Source organism: Neodiprion lecontei, chromosome 3 (genome assembly GCF_021901455.1).
Source record: "Neodiprion lecontei isolate iyNeoLeco1 chromosome 3, iyNeoLeco1.1, whole genome shotgun sequence".
Classification (NCBI taxonomy): domain Eukaryota; kingdom Metazoa; phylum Arthropoda; class Insecta; order Hymenoptera; family Diprionidae; genus Neodiprion; species Neodiprion lecontei.
The window spans coordinates 20845485-20864025 of NC_060262.1; the positions used below are offsets into that span (position 1 = coordinate 20845485).

General features: G+C 36.9%; 2 protein-coding genes across 3 annotated transcripts; one reads left to right on the top strand and one right to left on the bottom strand.

Moving 5' to 3' along the window:
* Nucleotides 1–142: 142 nt before the first annotated feature.
* Nucleotides 143–7568, bottom strand: LOC107227417 (brefeldin A-inhibited guanine nucleotide-exchange protein 1). Of its 2 annotated transcripts, XM_015668551.2 has the most exons (13): nt 7019–7568; nt 6387–6898; nt 5916–6292; nt 5365–5769; nt 4802–5158; nt 4407–4718; nt 4065–4306; nt 3698–3978; nt 3257–3590; nt 2586–3182; nt 2040–2260; nt 1773–1976; nt 143–1646 (listed from the first exon to the last, which is right to left on the bottom strand). In XM_015668551.2, the coding sequence occupies exons 1-13, from the start codon at nt 7140–7142 to the stop codon at nt 519–521; spliced, it is 5094 nt and encodes a 1697-aa protein (XP_015524037.1). In that variant the 5' UTR covers nt 7143–7568; the 3' UTR covers nt 143–518. The 2 variants fall into 2 exon arrangements, with proteins under 2 accessions (XP_015524037.1, XP_046590761.1); XM_046734805.1 differs by lacking the exons at nt 6387–6898; nt 7019–7568 and having other exon boundaries at nt 5916–6142; nt 6235–6292.
* Nucleotides 7569–7717: 149 nt separating this feature from the next.
* On the top strand, nt 7718–12179 carry LOC107227437 (brain protein I3). The gene is made up of 3 exons (XM_015668580.2): nt 7718–8219; nt 8485–8639; nt 11012–12179. Exons 1-3 carry the CDS (start codon nt 8129–8131, stop codon nt 11141–11143), a joined length of 378 nt encoding a protein of 125 aa, XP_015524066.1. The 5' UTR covers nt 7718–8128; the 3' UTR covers nt 11144–12179.
* Nucleotides 12180–18541: the final 6362 nt, after the last annotated feature.

The following is an 18541-nucleotide window of genomic DNA, read 5'->3' on the forward strand; positions in this document are numbered from 1 at the left end:
TTCTTTAGTGTGAATACGGTATTCACACACACTATCAGGAGGATACTATATTAGGGTTACGTATTATATGTAAAGTGTAGTTTAGATTAATCTAAAGTAACATCGCAGCAGCTTTATATTTTAATCAAAATTAATTGAGCTGTTTGGGCTTAACTTGAAGTACGGAATTTATTAAAATTCGGTTGAACCGTAAAAACATCCGGTAGGTAGTATAATATAAGCGAGAAAATGAACGTTCGCTGCATCCGATAAATATGAATAGACATAACGCTAAGCTATGATCATTTCATAATTTAATTATACATAGTATAACAGAAGAATTTGAAAATATTATTCCTACGTACTATATAATGTGCTTAAAGATAATAGTCTACATCTATTTAGTAGCTACATACATACATAATTACGTATACATACATATTCATATACAGAGACCAGTATGCCATATAAATATGTATATACATGTAAAATAATACAAGTTATAAAATATATATAAGTGTTTACACGAGCCTTCATCGTCACTGTGGGGTGATCCTAAATACGGGGCCAATTCTCAGGAAAAATCTTCTGAGAACCGAACGTAATTCGGGCTTGAGATCAAAACACATTACTTCGCATAAAAGCGGGTAACAGTTGGATGCATGAACAGCAAACCTGCTGTCGTACATTTTCAAAACTCTGGTCAGCAGGAGCAGAAGAATCGGTGTCCAAGCGTCTCGGTGAGCCTCGCTGGATAGAGCCAAGAAATACTCTAAGGCTTCTTTAGACACTTCCACCAAACGAGACTCTACCTTGGCCCAGTCGTCTCGGCGTGCCTCGTCGCTATACATTTTTAGCAAAATCCGCAGCGCACATGCCAGTGACTGAGTTTCTTGTTTCAAAAGGTTTGGCTTTACGTTTCCTCTGAACCCAGCTTTCCAAAGATTATTACGCTGTTCATGGTTTGTGTTGAAACTTTTAGCAAAACGATGAGATTTTAAGAGGCACTCTACTAACTGCAGCAAATGTGGAGATGTTAGAGCGCAATACATTCCTTGCTCCTCTTTCTGCTGATCTCCGCCACCCTTACCACCAAGTTCTGGCGTACGACCGTTTAACATGTCTGCTTGAGCAAGCGCCAAATTTTCTTGGTCTTCCTTTCTCGAAGTAGCGGGGTAAAAAACAATGTTGTCGATTGTCTGGATCAGTTCGAGCTGAACTACACACTTAATTAGAAGAGCAGAGAAAAGTCTTGTTATGTGATCGTCGTTGGCAGCCAGGCTCTGTGTACTGACTGTTCGTTTTAAAATTCCCATATGCCCGTCGAAATCTCCATTTATTACTTCAAGGTCTGATTCTTTGTTAGAAGAATGTGGTTTCCAGGTGAGCAGAGCTGTCGGTAAAGTGCTGTCAAAAATACTAAAAACACAACGACAAGTTTTCTCCCATGTTAATTCAGTGAATTTGATACCGTTACTTATTACTAAATTTTCCAAACAATTTGTCCCTGATCGAGCTAGCTGTTCGTTGTCTTGCTGCACACACCAAAGAAGCTGAGCATACAATTGTTCTAGCAATAGAGGGCCCAAAGTATCATAGAATTGAGAAAATACATCGACTATCGCATACAACGCGTGGTTGCAGGTTGTCGTCATCCATTCCGCTTTCTGTAAATGTCATTTATGGTAAGATTATTTAATATGTTTACTCAAGTCCGAAATTACGTATCCTATATATGTTATTCTAAACCCTAGTCAATATCATATACTCTGTTGTTTGGAATGTTGTACTACCTCTGTGTGCTGTTCCGGCAGCTTCATGTTGTCAAAGATCCTGAAGAGAACCTGGAAAAGGTCCTTCCACCAATGAGGCTTAAACGAAGCTCCATGCGTTTTGACGACATCAAATAGGACAGTCAGAGCTCTAGTTCTAACATCTAGTTTGCACCTGCTTACGACGCAAGACAATTCAAATAACAGAGGAAACCAGCCTCTTACCTAAAATTAAAAATAGGTTCGATTTCACCAACTTATAATGCAAATATTAAAAAAATTATTTACCCAAGCTCTGTCCTCTTCTGACACAGTTCCATTGTCATCCATCATTCCTTCGGCAAACAATGTAGGATTCGCATCAATATATGATGCACAGGAACGAATCAGTCTAATCGCTTCCATGCTTGTATCAGGAAATGACGCATTGCAAGCGAATTCACTAAGGCACTTGACAGCGTCTTGAAACGAATCAACCATAATGCCAAAATGTTCGGCATAGAGTTCATCTAGAAAAGGAAGTGGAAAAAGATAGGGAATTAAGTGCTTAGTCAATGATAATGGCCACAAAATTAGTAAATTTTTAACTACGCGTAAAACCTGCAATGGAAATGGAAGCTAAGTGTCAAAATTATGATCTTTTGTACAAGCAGAATGAATGCAAGTTTGCTATAAGAATTTAAGGGTAATTAATGATTATGGTAAAAACATGACAGAAATTTGGTTTAGAATATTTTGTATAAAATAACTTATCATGCTATTAATAAATTTTGTATTTAAAAACATGTAGACCAATAATATATGTAGGACGATAGAATACATGAAGAACCTTACTAATTATTTTTCCAGTTGTAGAGAAAGCAAGATCAACAACAGCTTCATCACGATCGCTAGCGGCGTGATGAAATACGCTGAATATATTTTTCCATCCAGAGCGTATATTCGGTGCCTGTGACTGTACCATTTGAGCAACACATCTGACGACCATGTCTCTGATCGTTGGTGATCTATTTTTCTTCATAATGTGCTCGAATGGTCTTAAGAAATCTTTTTGGAATCTGAAGTTGGCGAATTCGCCTTTTTCAATAAACTTAGTTGCTAGCTGTCTCAGAGAATCGACGGCAAAAAACGCAATGTCTTGTCTAGGACTGCATCCAACGGTGTCAAAATGGTCCCCTAGCACCTGCCAAATCCTAGACCATTGCAGTCTAATTCGGCCCATGTTATAGTAAGAAATCTCGACTATTTTTGTCAAAGAAAACATCCGGGGCTGTGTAGGATGCGCAAGCTCTTCCAGCGAAACCTGGCAAAGAGCTTTTACAAATTCGACTATGGCATCGCCATCTAGTCTCATAGAGCCAGTAAATATTCTGTCTACAGCTACAACCACACTTTGTGAACTGGTTTCTCCTATTGACTCTTTGACACTTGCTGTAACAAAGAATTAAAATTAATTTCTGTAATGAAATTGAATGTTTGAATACACATAAATAAAATTTACTGACGATCCAGAGAGCTGAGGATCAGACTGTTCGTTTGATGGGAGTTGTTGTGGCTTAGACTAGTAAGATTTGCTAGTGGTGAGGGAAAATGAGGCTTAGAAGGTGGTCCGAGAAGCTGTGGTCTGATACCAGTTCCAATTAATTGGGCTAGCTCCAGCTGGGAGATGCATTTTACAACGTCCAACCACGATCCTCCAAGATAGTTGCCGTCTGTGTGAGCGACTGTGATGAGAGTTTTAATGGTATCTATATTTTTCGCTTTCATTTCCATTATCGGAGAGTTTGCTGTCAGCAATGTGAATCTGGCAAGTGCTTGTACATATGCGTCACGTTCAAGCTACAATTAATTTATTTTCCATATGTAAGTAATGGCAATTTACAAATCTGAGAATACTTTTGTTAGATTTGTTTATATCAAGATAACAGAGTTCGTAGATCGCTTACCGACATGTGAAATATACAAGTGATGCGAATTGCACATCGGATACCATCAAGGCAGAGTGAAGCTATTTCTGGATCGTCACAATCCTGTAACCCAACACTAAAGGCAGCCAAAAAAGGCGTCCATGCCATTTTGAACATTGGACGTACGTGTTCAAGGTGTTTTGCCGTGGTGAAAGGAGCTTGAACATGGCTCACTGATTCCATCAAGTTTTTAGCAGCTGTTGAAATAACTTCCATCTCCATATTCCATAAGAGACGTCGTTTTTTTTCACTAGATATTACTGTTATGAAGATCAAATATTAAGATAGTGAATATTTTTATAAAACAATGTAGAATTAAACCAGCAACGCCATTTAATCATTATACCTTGTTTCCCAGGCCGATTTGGATTAGATTTCATTTTAATTTCATTGCCAGCAATTTCATCATAAATTTTCGACAAATACTCTTCTGGTAAATCTTCATTATCACTTATGCGACGATTTAGTTTGATGTACTGTTCTTTAGTCATTTTATTTTTAACTTGCGGTGAGTGCAGATCAGTCGTCAGCATTATAATAGAAAAACCAAGGACGTAGGCAGTGTCGGCACTCGTGAATAAACCATTACTGAAAAATATCCGTATTGTTGAAGAATTTATTCCACAACCATGATAAAATGATAAAATAGGTGAACAGAAAATAAAACCATGCATTAAAAAATACTTACTTTGGATTGCACTCGCAATATCGACTAGCAAATTTCTCCATAAGTCTATCAATCTTCTGAGCCTCTCCAGGGAGCCGGAAGCCCTCAAGAAAATATCTAAGAGCGGTGACTAGATCCCTGTCTGCAAATTCCATCTGATCCACGTAGCTATACATAACTTGGTTATGATTATGGTCACCCAAGAAATCGCCAATCGCTGTTTTATCCAGGCGGTCATCTATGTGTAGCCAGCGAGCCACTTCATCTATCGACCCACCAAGCAGACCCTGTTCCTGTAAGTACTGGACACCTTTGCTCGGTTTTCGATTGAATCTGTAATGAGATGGCATTAAGAAACTTGGAAAATCTGAATGCTTCATTTTCGTTGAATTAAACTCAGGAGAATTCATTCATACATGTCAATTCCAGCTTCCCAGACTTCTTTTTGGTGCTTTTGGACTTCATATTGCTCTGGGGAATCTGGGATCTCTTTATTTCCTGTCAAGCTTGAATTTGCGGATGAAAGGCTACCCGCACTACCATAGTGAGGCAAGGGCGGTTCAAGGGGAGGATCAGGGGGCTCGGAAGGTGGCTGTTGGTCCGCAGGCACGCTAGGATTAACGTAAAGGTCTCTGCTCCACTCGACCATGCATTTTAATATCGAAACTAGACATTCTAGGCCTCGAATGCGCATAGACTTTTCCTGATTAGGGGAGGCGCCTAATTCCAATGCTTGACGGCCCTGGGCAATTTTGGATAGATCATTAACAAGCCTGCAAAAAAAAGTTGACAAGGATTAATCATAAATTATTGTCCACATGGAAATAAATTGTGATATCCGATTTTCATGATGTTGATAATTCGGAATTTGAACGAGTGATTACTACTCAGCGAATGTACAATTTTTTTTTAACTCCATGTACCCGTATAGTAAACCATTATTCGTGTACTGTATAATCATAAAATATGAGTTATTGACCTTTCAAATAAGTTTGCTGCTGAAAGGTCGCAATCATAATTAACATAGATGTCCACAACGCTTTGAGCATCTGCACAAATCCGTGTCAGAGCATGTATGACCATCCATTTGTGCTCGAAGGATGAACTGGAAGTTTCTAATATGTTCATGAAAATTTCTTTGAAGAACACCTCTATCTGCATTTTCAAGTGAACTTTGAACCGCGCCAGTAGGGCCAAGAACAGGGCTAGGGACAGCTCAAAAACTTCAGGCACGGATGAGACCCCATTTTTAGATAGTGCAACACATAAGTATTGCTTTATAGCTATCACAAACATTTCATTCGATCGCAATACTGGACCTGCATTCTGTAGGATACCCAAAAGCAACTGAAGTGACAAAATTTTTGAACGAAGCTCATGGGACCTGAAAAAGAAGGGAAGTTGAAATTACTTTCAGAATAGAAGAAAATTTGTTTCACCTGAAAAGAACTTTGATTTTACCATTTCCGATCAGCAATTCAAACCAATACATGGAATAAAAGAAACGAGCATAAAAACATCAGTATTTACTTTGGATCTGGTGTCCCATCAGGCAGAGGCTTCATAGAAAGTTTGCAGAGTGCCCTGAATACAAGAAAGGCATCTTTTTGCAGGACATGAGTGAATTTTGCTGTGACCATATTATCACTTTCCACAGTGTTTTCATCGGTTGTGTCATCAGTCGGTACTTGATCAAGCGAAACTTCGTCGGAAGCTAATACTGGGCTTGGGTCCTCAGGCACAATGGTGTTCACCATCTGATCAAGAATAGATTTCACTAACATATGTGCTTCTGTAGGATCACTTATTGAAGACTCCTCGTTTATCACAGCTTCAGATTCTGTTTCACCTGCAGTAGCTGCCAAAGTTTCCTGCTGCTCGTTTTCAGCTCTCAAAGATTCTTCCTCCTGAATGAGAAGATTTTTTGCAAGCTAAGTAACATCTTTACTAGTAAATTTTTTAATAAACTAACATTTGCAGGAATAACTAAGGAATATTTACCGCTTGAGATTCCATGCGAGCGAAAATCACATTAATCATTTGCGTTAGAGTTGCTCTTGCAGTTGTTTGGTTAACTAGATTTCTGGATGCAAGGTAAACATTGTAAACTGTGCGAATAGTTTGCAGAACTGTCCTCTCGTGAACTTCCACATGTTGACTGGTCATAACGGTTAAAAGGGCTTTTATAATCTGCAGTTGAATTCCTTCGTCCGTTTGGGGTCCCATAAAACAGTCGCATATCGTCTCAACAATACGAACAATTAGCAATTTGTTAGGCTCAGTAGAGTCGGGAACATTCCCAGTAAGGTGGCCATAAGCTATTAATTTCTGCAAACAATCCAATGCGGTGACCACGATCCGAGGGGACTTGCTTTGGCAGGCCAGTTCAAATGGCAGAAAATATTTCTCTGCCGAAATGACATTAGAGTCACTTTTGGGCAACGGAAGAGCATTGGATGTGGTTTCCTCACCCGTGACAGTTGGAACTTCTTTAATCTCATTGCGCAGATCGTCTGTATAAAAAATGGTAAAAAATTATGAACTTGTAGCACAAGAACCTAGCGCCAGTATCATTGACTAACTCTCTTGCTTAATAATAAACAAAGGTCTATAAAAATGAATTCCCAACTTACCGAGAGCAGATTCGCATGATTTTTTAAGCTGTGAAAGGTGCGACCGCTTGATATCGCGGTCGGCGAGTATTTTTTCGAGAGCACGAACGATAAACATCTCTCTGGTTTTGGAGTTATTTTGCATCGTCGTAGATCGTGATTAACCGTGATTTAACACGTTATGGAATGAAAATTGAAGAACGATTTGACCGAGCAATCAACTAGGTGAAAGAATTGGAAACATATTGACGTAAGCATTTTCGATATTTCAACATTCGTTACCGTACGGTTTCACCGCGGTCTCCGTTGCGTTACGTCACTTTATCATACGCCGACGATTTAATTATTTTCGATTTAATACGGCTACAACCCGCGTACGAGTGGCCTATTATCTTCGAAGAATGACCAGATGAGTTGAGGAAGTTTGAAATTGGGTTAAAGGGATCGAAAATAATGTGAATGTGGCAGACTGACAGTCAGCCACCCGAAACCATAGGTTATGCAGAATTGGTTAGAGCTAACGTCGACTGAGCGGAGCTAGAGTCCCACGATGGTCAGAACGTCTCTAAGCGACGTGATATGTTTTCGTTACTAACACTGGTTACTAGGCACTAAACTCCCTCTAGGCTATTTTTGCATACTCCTAGGCGTATTCCGTTGGGTAAGGCAGGTATTTATTGTACCTATGAATCGAAATTTAATCATTGATTGAGCATTCCAGGTATAGATGGTACTATGTCGTTGTTGTAAGAGAGCAGAGATTGGGAGCATAATGAAGCAATAAAATAACAAATCGCAAGTGTTGAAATGAGTATTCGTTATCGCAAAAGTTGGAGTATCTCCCAATGTTGTTCATCAGTGGCTGTAGTATGATAACGTAACGTGGAATTCATCTGTATAATTCTATTCGCGCTACGAATAATATTCCAGCAAGTTATAAGGATATTCGTGCTAATTGTTGCGCAATTCGACGAGCTGTCACCGATGTATAATACCTCATAATTCTCTCTGTTATACGTCTATGTGCCGACTGCATAATTAGCTTTTGACAGATCTACACTTCGCCGTGATTCATTAGATTACTGTTCTCATCGGTGACCGCGGTTTTAACAACACATCAGAGATATAGCCATGGAAAAACAACCCTTAAAACCAGGAAATGATAGGCCTCCACCCTACTCTGCAACTGAACCTCCGATCATTTCGACGAATCCGCCGCAAGGTAGGTATATTATAACAATTGACATTGAATCTTTATTGAAACGCATAAAAAATTCACTCATCATCTTTACGACGATTGGCAAGCGTTGGAATCAATGCCAATGTTATTTTGAATTCAAGCGGTATTTTTCACTTCACCGCGTCCCATGCATGAGAGTGACAGTCATCGCATATGATAACTGCAGATCATCTGACAAATCGGACATTATTCTTTACTTCATTTCATTTTTAATCCCAAGCATGTTTCTCTTCATTTTCGCATGTAGCTGGTTCGTGGCAGCCACCTCCGGGGTATTATCCGCGAAATGGAACACCTATCCAGGGTTCCTACTTGCCATCCTACGGAGCAACTGAACCTGCGACCACAACGACTGTGATTGTCCCCGAAATAATCCTCGTCGGCGCCTGCCCTGCCTGCAGAGTAAGCCAATAATCATATTTCGTATTCACGCGTGCATTGTTCGTTATGAGTGAGATATCAATGTTACGTTATTATTGGCAAAACAAAACAAAACAAAACAAAGTAGTATTTTGCTACTACTGTATTACAAGTGCGAAAAGTGGACGATTTCCGATGAGTATGAAGTTTGCAGCGTGTGCCGCAAAGGCGAGCGCTATAAAACACGAGTCAGATATCGTCTATCCGTCTGTGTGACACGCTATTTCTTCCAAGGAATCTGCGAAGGAAAGTTTCATTTGAGAAGTAACGAAGGTGCCACTGTCAGCGAGTTAAATTAGGGTTAGATGACTTACGCTCAATGACACAGTGCGTGAAATTGAATTATTTGAAAATGCGCATGCGCCAAAGAAATCACTTAGTGTGTAAGTTTGAGCATTCCAGTTTTACTCATGCGCCAACTTCGTTTTACCGCATTGTTCGGAAATGGGGAATTTTATGCAGGCTCCACGAGCTTCGAAAATCGAACTTTCCAAATAGGTGTTGTAAAAAATCTAAATATTCTCGAAAAACAAAAATGAGTCCTTCCTTGGCTTTAATTTTTTGAAAGATTTTCGGCCTGAAGACATTGGGTAAAAAATTAGATTTTACATCTGAATTCAAAAATTTACTAAAAATTCTTTTCACTTATGATAAGGAATCTGTTACGATTTATCAATGTGCAACGTCATATTCTGATTTATTTATAAATTGGTTATTATATATGTGCAAAAATACGATATACACTGCCAGCCAAAAGTTTGGGTACACCAGTCGAAATTTTTTGCTGCACTAAATATTAGATAGCGGACTTAAAAATAAAGAGAATCAGACGTTACAAACAGTGCTTTAAAGAAGACAAATTTACCATCGTTTTGCTTTATTAGAAAATTCTCTACAACTCTTTTTAGCACCAGTGCATATTTGTGAATACGGCCGTTTTTCGACTATTTTTAGCCGCCGGAAATTATGTCCGCATCTTAAGGAGAAAAATTTCCTCAGTTTTTTCTATGCTAAACTTAAAAAGGATATCAAAACCTACATTTTCGTTTTTTAAAATACTCGTTCGAATTTTTGCGCCCCAGTATTGCATTTTTAGCTAAAAAAGACATGTTTTAGAAAAAAAGCTGTCATCAGAAAATGTCAAGAGGGTAAAATGTTGCATAGCTTCACACTCGGGTAGCTTGAATTTTTTCAGAATCAAAAAAAAAAATTTTGTATGTATCATGCAGCCTGTCAAAGATGAAATCCATCAATTACGTGAGCTATTCTGGATACATGGTAGAGAGAGAAAGAATTTGGACTTCTTTTTTGTAGCCTTATTTACTGATTCCTATTCCGCGAGTTTCTACTTACAATTTACCGATTTCTGTTTGGTATCCCGTGTGTGCATAGGTTAATTCAATGCTGAACCGTTGTTAATTGCCGTAATAACTATATCCGTAATGGTTAAAACGAGAGCAATTGCTAAACTGAAAAATTGGACTTTTAAAAAAATCTGTTTCGGAGCAAAAATATCTTCTCTCTATACGTATTTTCAAAATCATACTTCCAACCAACTCAATAACTTCATTGAGAAGCTTGATGTTTTTAAATCACTAAATATAATATAACATGAAATCGTTTCTCACCTACTTTCAAAGACTGCATTTATAAAGTGCAGCCATCGTAGAATGACATAAGCATTAAAATGTCTATTGGCACAAACCAATAAGAAAATAAGCAAAATAGAAACCGTGAATAACATTCTTATACAAATCTTGACTTATATTTTCCGTATTAGTGTCGACTCAAAGACCAATTTATTTTGGGTTCTGTAAAACTTCTTTTTTTTCGTTCCCGACAAGCCACTTCGCAAAAATGACGAATAAGAAAGAGTTATAAATTCTCAATTTTTAGGACGTAGCCGATGGTAAAATTATGCTTTAGACCACATTAATGAACTGTGATTCACCCGTTCTTAGAAGCTTCGTTCGTGAAATTCACTCGTATGATGCGCTCCACGTATATTTGGTAAAAGTTTAAGTCTCGAGAATTTAAACTAGTTTTACCTTTCAGATGTAATCTGGTTATGCAATCAAATTAACGAACTAATCTACATTCTAATTACTTCGAGATGCCTCCGGAAAACAACTCTTACTTCACACCATTGCATAGCCGCATTAGTTAAAGGCCAAAAAAAGATTGGCGAGTATTTTATTCGATCCAGCAATACGTCAGAAGTTGTATCGAAAATCGGAAGGTTGGCCTAGGCCTAGCCTCGTGTTAGATTGAGATGCAAAATCGTGGCAAAAAATCAAATAGACAAAAAAAGTAAGATAGCTAATTAAAACGAATTGATTCAAATTTAATTACAGGTGGGCATGCTGGAGGATGATTATACGTGTCTGGGCCTCTTCTGTGCGATATTTTTCTTTCCACTTGGAATATTGTTTTGTCTGGCTTTGAAAAATCGGAGATGTTCAAATTGTGGCGCTTACTTCGGTTGAGAATACGGCGGTAACGGCCAGAAAAATGGAGAATAGTTATATATGATTGTGCAAATCCATAGATATGTATAGAAACAAAATTCCATGTGCCTTAAAATGTATAAAATTTATCACAAGACTCGTAAATTACTTATATATTATACATAGATAACATCACTCGAGTTCGCTGATCAATCCTATAACGCATCTAGAATATACTACAATTTATACGTTATAATCGAGAGATATAGACATGTTGTCGTTGCAGCGAGTAATTAGCTCGCACAGCTAACTCGCCCGGTTTGAAAGTGTATGTGCACGTAAAATTAATGATCCGAAGTTGCCACGATCATTTTTAACAAGTGATGAAATGAAAAACCAATATAAGTATGTGTGTATTATAAATGCAGTTGATTGAACCGCGATTGAATTCAAGAATATAACAACGTCTACAATTTGTATGACGCGAGTTTTTAACTTTTTTTTTTTTTAATACTTTATTTTCAAACTTTTGCCCTCCGCCCAAGGTTACTGTACAGAATAACTGGAGAAATCTATACGATTCAAAATAAAGAATTCGCTGCCTTGTTTCTGGCTCGCGGGATATTTCGGTCACGGTCAAATGAACGCGCTCGTCGCTAGAGAAGGTCGAAGATTTAATCGTAATTATGTATGAAGCGAAATCTTCTGAAAAAAACGATTTAACACTACACGAAATAAAAGCAGCATCCCTACTTTTTGATATCAGCATTGGGGTCAGACATTTGAAACCAACACTGTGTGGTGGTAAAAATTATACCCTATCAAGAGAGTTATATTTAATTATAAAATGCAATGCTTTACCGCAGTTGATTTAGAAAAATAGGTACTCTCAATTATCCGACTCCTCAGCGACACAGTGTAGTTTAACCATGTTCTAACTGTTGTCCCAATTACTACACTATCCGGGATAAGTGACCTCATAATTTCCCACGTATTTTTACATATAATTAAGAAAAAATATAATATAACATACATGTATATGAGTCTTCATAAATAACATCACAGTATTTACTAATATTGTCTGAAGAATGAACTTCTTATTTCCACCTTTACTTTAACGATCCTTAATAGTAGCAATCATTAAGACAGTAATATCATAATTGCAATAAACTTGGAACTCGCGAGAATGATTGTGAAATAAAAGAAAAAAAATATTTTAAATATGCGTATTATAGATATATATTTTTGATTGATTCAATTCCTAACTAATTCATATGAGTAAATGGTGATGGCCGCTGCCACTCGATGGGAGAATAATATAGAGTTTCTTGTCAATGCGGTATCTGTTATAGTTGTATATACGAATATTCAAATATGAAAATCATTTGCTTAGTTCGTAAGTTGCATAACATTAAATGATAACGAATATGTTATATGTATAGCATGCATACTGATCGTAAGTCATCAAAGACAAATAAATAGTGTATGTAGATATACGATATGTTGGCTATCCAAAGCGTAAAATGGCGATCAAAATGATTTAGTCACGATGCAACGAGGAGCCTAATAACTGACAATGAGAATTCACCTTGTAGCGAAATTCGTTGGTATGTGCTCGTATCTGTATTGCTTCATAGAATTTATGGATCACACACGATCCCGAAAAATGCCGAGCTAGGTAAGCGACGAAAAGAGGAAAAAGCGATAATTACATTAGCGTTTGATTTGAAAACTTGGGTTTTATTGTAGAGTCTTCTTATAATTGGGAGATTAACGTTGAAAATGCATAATTTCATTGTTCGCGTTTCTTTTTTCAAATGTCTCAATAACACGGTCATATTTCAAATTAACGACAAAAAACTAGAATGAGGAAGTAAGTGTACCATTGGGTTGACGGATGTTGATTAAAAACGTGTTAAAAGTTCGTACTTGTTTCCTTTCGTCTTTCCTTCTAATTAATATCGGTTTGATCAGTGGAATGCGGAGATCCGATATGACCTCTGTAAATGGTGTAGATCCGAAAGTAACGAATTCTTAGGTTTCAGGGACCTTGGAAGAGATAAGGGATTTAGAGAATTGCTGATTCGCACACAGGAGATTTCGCCAAGGTGATATGAATTAAGATATATATTATACACGTGCGAGATGTATAATCGTAATCCATGGAGTAGTGCGAGAAAAAAACGAAGCGTAAAGGAGGCGTGAATATATAAAATAATTGTTCGGAGCGCGATCGCTAACTTAAATTTTTTAGTGACCCCAAGATTACTTGAATAACTTCTATCTATAATAATCACAACATCAAATGTACAGAAACAATAGTAACAGACGCAGTAGCAACATACGGCCAATTGGCTATTCATGCAATATTTTCTCCAAGTATATAATCATTGTTGACTTATCGTTATACGTATAACAGAACAGAGGTACAGAACCTGTCATCTTTTTGAGTAATACGGTTTCACTGCAAGTTGACGTTAAATTTTTTTTACATAAATGTACCAAAATCTCATGTGTTGATTTGGAATTTTTGTGAGAGTCTCAAATTGGTTAATAAACTAATTCCTCGTATCATTATTGCAATGACGGCAAATTTTCTTTCCTTTCAAACTCCCGAAAGTTTCCTCTCAATTCATCTTTTTTAACGTATCAAGTCAAGTGAGATCCTCAAGTATTTTGTAACACAAATTTTAACATATCGTGACAAATTCAACATTTGCACAAATATTTCTGTAACACTACATTTTAGTTTGGCATGTCATTTACATCCCGGACACCAGCGATAATCTCACAGATTGAGTTTAACGCTATTTCCAATTCACTCCATTCCTTAGCTTACCAACTTTATTGCAAATACATTATTCATCTAATTGGATTGTTCGTGACGTGTATTGTATGTAAGTGCAATTTCCATGTCCTTCAAGGCGTCAGTAATATCTGCCGTAGTTTGAAACAATGCGGTTAATTAAAACCTTTTGCAGAGTTTTATGTATTTAATAATGTAGTAGTTGTAGGTACGCGTGTAGCAATCGATATAGTCAGTTCGCGGTATGTATACGCCGTCTATATTCGATAGTATAATGCGAGTGGAAATTTCCTGCTGCGTTATGTTTCGATTCATTGCCCTCTAGTTATTTTAGCGTTAATCACAATTCACTCATATCATAAAAACAGAGCTGCCCATGCAGCCGACAATGCAAATGAGGGCTCATTAAAATCAACACGCTCGTTCACCGTTATCCTATTCATAGTTTATTGTGAAAAACTGCTAACTTTCAAAAATATTTGAAAAAATTTACCTCTTCACCAGACATATACTATATACGTATGTATTTTTTTTTGTTTAATGATATACTGTGCACAATATAAATTATATTTCCGTCTGTTATGAAATAAGTCACATAAGACTGAAAATGTTGGATAAATTTTACGGTTGTATGCGTATTTTTTATATATATATATTGGGATGTGAAAGAAAAAAAAAAAAAATTTCTTGGAAACGGATTCAAAAGTTTCGTTCAAGTATAAAAATACGCCTGTAAAAATTTAAGCTCTTAATATTAACATTAAGAGGTTGCGCGTCGCACTTTTCTATTTTTCATATGAATAACACGGTAAAAATGGTCTTTCCTCCTTCTGATTTTTATAACTAGTTAAAAATCCGTCCTACAGGGGATTCGCAAACATATTTTGTTCAAAAATTGAACGCTCTAGAAAAATGGTCTTTTGTCATTTTATGATAAATGTACTCCTGCAAGAGTTATTTAAGGTCAAAAATTATTTAACGACCTTAATATTAAGAGGTTTCATGAAGTGAGAGACCGAAAAAAAATCAAGGTTTTTTTTTTGAGGCAGTACACTTTTAGTGTACATGCAGGCAAAGCAATGCATGTATTACCGTCATCAAATACGCAACGCATATAACATTGATGGATAATGTGTAATTAAATAAAACTGCTCCAGCAACAGGCCTCGCAATTTCAATTCATTTCCGGGCTTCGATATTACAATGACTGCTCTCATTTAGGACCTTGTTTACTATTGGTCAAGTGTTGGTCAGGGTTTTAAATTATCAGGTGCGTTGACGCTGATCGGTCAAGATATACATTTTGTACATATATTACATTGGGGTGTGTAAGTGAGAAAAAAAATTTCTCTCGCAAACATGTTCAAAAGTGCCATTTAGATATAAAAATACACCTGTTCAAATTTAAGCTCTTAAATTACAAACACACACACGCACACACACACATATATATTGAACGATCAGCGTCAACGCGCCTGATAATTTAAAACCCTGACCAACTCTTGACCAATAGTAATCAAGGTCTTAAATGAGAGCGGTTATTACGCCAGAGCCGATAATTATGGCTGCACCCTCTCTGTATCGTAACCGACCGACGTGCAACTATCATAAGAGAGCACACACACTCATACCATAGCTTTTAAGAACCATATAGATTTAGATTTAGTTACCATCTTGATGCGCAATGGTCTCGCACCGACAATCGTTCATGTATCATTTTCATTTCTTAATTTCATATCTTCAATTTCAACTCAGGCTCGCGAACTCTCACCGACCAAACTTAACGAACGTGAGAGAAAACGAGACGAGCAGTTCGCAAAGTATCATTCTTAGAATTCAAATTTGTATTCTTGCAACTAACTATCTTGTCAGCATTGCACCGATTGGCCTCTTCAAGACCAATCGTCTTGCTCTGACGTAGCCAAAAACCAATCAGGAAAAATTTTTACGATACGCCGATTCGAAGAAAACATATAAATTATCAAATGCTATCTTACAGAGTTCCGTCTGTTGTATAGAACAATTATTATCTCCCTTCAACCGTCAGAACTGGATTTCTTACGTGTTAATTAAATAGCGAACAAAAAATGTCGATGCGGCACCGCTTAAAAAAATCGCACGGCAATTTCCTTTCACGAGGTTCAATGTTATGTTAAAAACTATGATTTCATGAAGTGGGAGATCGAAAAACAAAAATAAAGTATTTTTTGAGGCAGTCTAGTGCACACCCTGTGTTTACTGGCATTACTAACCCTCTGGTCTACACCTGGGTTATTAATAACTCGGCGGCACTTTAAAAGTTACGCTCCTGCCAAGGAAATCTTTCGCGCTTTGCTGTCTTTATTTTTAAATAAATATTTACTAAATGTAGATATCGCATTTGCGTTTGCATATTCTTAATCGGAACATTTTGACGATTCCATTTCACTACTAAAATTATAAAAACAAATGCTGAGAATTAGTTTCATAAGGAATATAACTTTCGAGTCATAAATGACCGATGGTATACATAATAGTGGCGACGGAAAACGGTGAAGACCAGAGGGAGCATTTTAGCTTTATTGTTTAAAGGGTACTGTACAATTATTTTTGCGAATAAAACGAGGATGGTGGCCTAGAATATGTCAAAATTAATGTAAGGTATATCCGTCGCCACCATTCTCGATTTTATTTTCTTATACGGTGTGTTACGTACAATATTACTATACGCCAGTATGCAAATCAACACCATAGCTACTTATGGGAAACAAAAGAAAAAGTCCACTTCTTCAAAATGTGGCTACAACGAGATTCTAATGATTATTGGAATTTAAAGCAACTACCTTTAGGTTTGAAAATGCGTGGGAATAAACTATACGTTGACCGTGTAAAATAATCTTATATTCTCACCAAACTATACGTGTAACGTATTTACTGTATAAAAGAAGAGTAAAATTTAAAAAATTATAATACATTTTATTGGTTTTGTTTTTAGACAAGGTTCTTCCTCATCCCGATTAGATAACAAAAGCCGTTGAAAAAATAAAATATAAGGGTCGAGACAAAACAGATGTAGCTAATTCAGCGATTCTATCACTTGAGTATAATTGAGATGCATAAGATTATCTTTGACGTTGCATGGAATTCGCTGACTGCAGGTCGCGTAAATGTGATCGTGAAATATTTAGCGCATTGCCAGTCAGTATATTCCCTACGCAACGTCCTGCAGTGAATTATTATCGGCTTCGTATTCACGCGAGTGGATATAGTAAGTTTATTGCAGAACGAAGGTTCCCTTCTCCTGATTCCGTTTTAGTTAAGCATCATGAACTGAGCAATTTGCTTTTTAATGCCAATTTGATTGCGCTGCCTTGCCACTTTCGTCACTCACCGTTATTGCAGCCACATCTTCTTGGTCGAATTTCTGGAAATTCGAATCTGTAAGATAAATGACCCGTTGTTTACAAGTATAAACTGGTTCCTTCATTTTTCGTGAAATTCTTTCTCATTGAATTTGTTTTGTTCGTTTTATAGCAATTAGTAAGAAATTTTTGCTATAAATGTCGTACGAACTGTGTCCAAGTCTATCGAGTTTTATGAAATTTTTTCGACAAAAGCATACGGTCAAAGAAAACGGAACGTGGCAATTTTTAACGTCCATCATTTGGTTTTAAAGTCGTGTAAATTTCAAATTTTTTCATCAAGCCATTTACGAGATCATCGCCGGAGTTTGCCGCTTTCGTCGGGACAGACAGCAAATCGTAAAAATAGTTAGACCGTAATTTTTCTAAACACTTGTATTTCGGATACTTGAGGTTCGAAAACGCAATTATTCATTGAAATTAGAATAATTCACTTTTGACCGAAGCCGTTACATTTCTCATATCACCATAGATGATAAAAAGTAAAAAGAGTACCGAGGAAGAACTGCACAGTATATGTTTATGCTTATATTGAGTGGAAATGATAAAGTAAGTGCCATTTTTAAATTTTATACCTTGCAAGGTTGCGTCCAGGTTCATTTATAAACTGTTTTTCAATTGTAAATGTTTCTGCAGGCTGCAATTTTATTCGTCAGCTGATTGGTATAACTAACAACTAATTGCTATATATAAATGCGGCCGTTTTGTATATAACGGGTCGTGCAGCAGATTCACCGATTTCTGCTGCTCGTTTGGGTTTCACAGTTGTATGTACCGTTTTATATTATTATACCACGTTGAATCCTAAAATTAAGTTACAAACGAACCTTTGATTTATTCTGCTATTTTGAAATCTCGTTCGGACCGTATACTCAGGATCGGGAAAGTTGTAATGACAGTTATCCTGTTTAATTTATGAACTAAGCTGCTAATTACAGCAGCTGACAAACCAGTGTCATCAATCTCACAGCATAGTTTGCATTCATTTAATAAGTAAATCCTGAATTGATAGCTTGTAGTTGGTAGCTGAAATTAACCTTTGATTAGAAATTTTAATATTGAAAGTGCGAATCACGCGGGAAATATCTTCAAAGGCCTTCTTATTGAAAATAAATGCGTATATATTGATATTCTTGTTACTTATTGGTCAGTTATTTAATTATTTAATGTACGAAAACCAGTTAAAATCATTTAAGTCATATCTACGGCTTTGTTACCGAAGAGCAGACA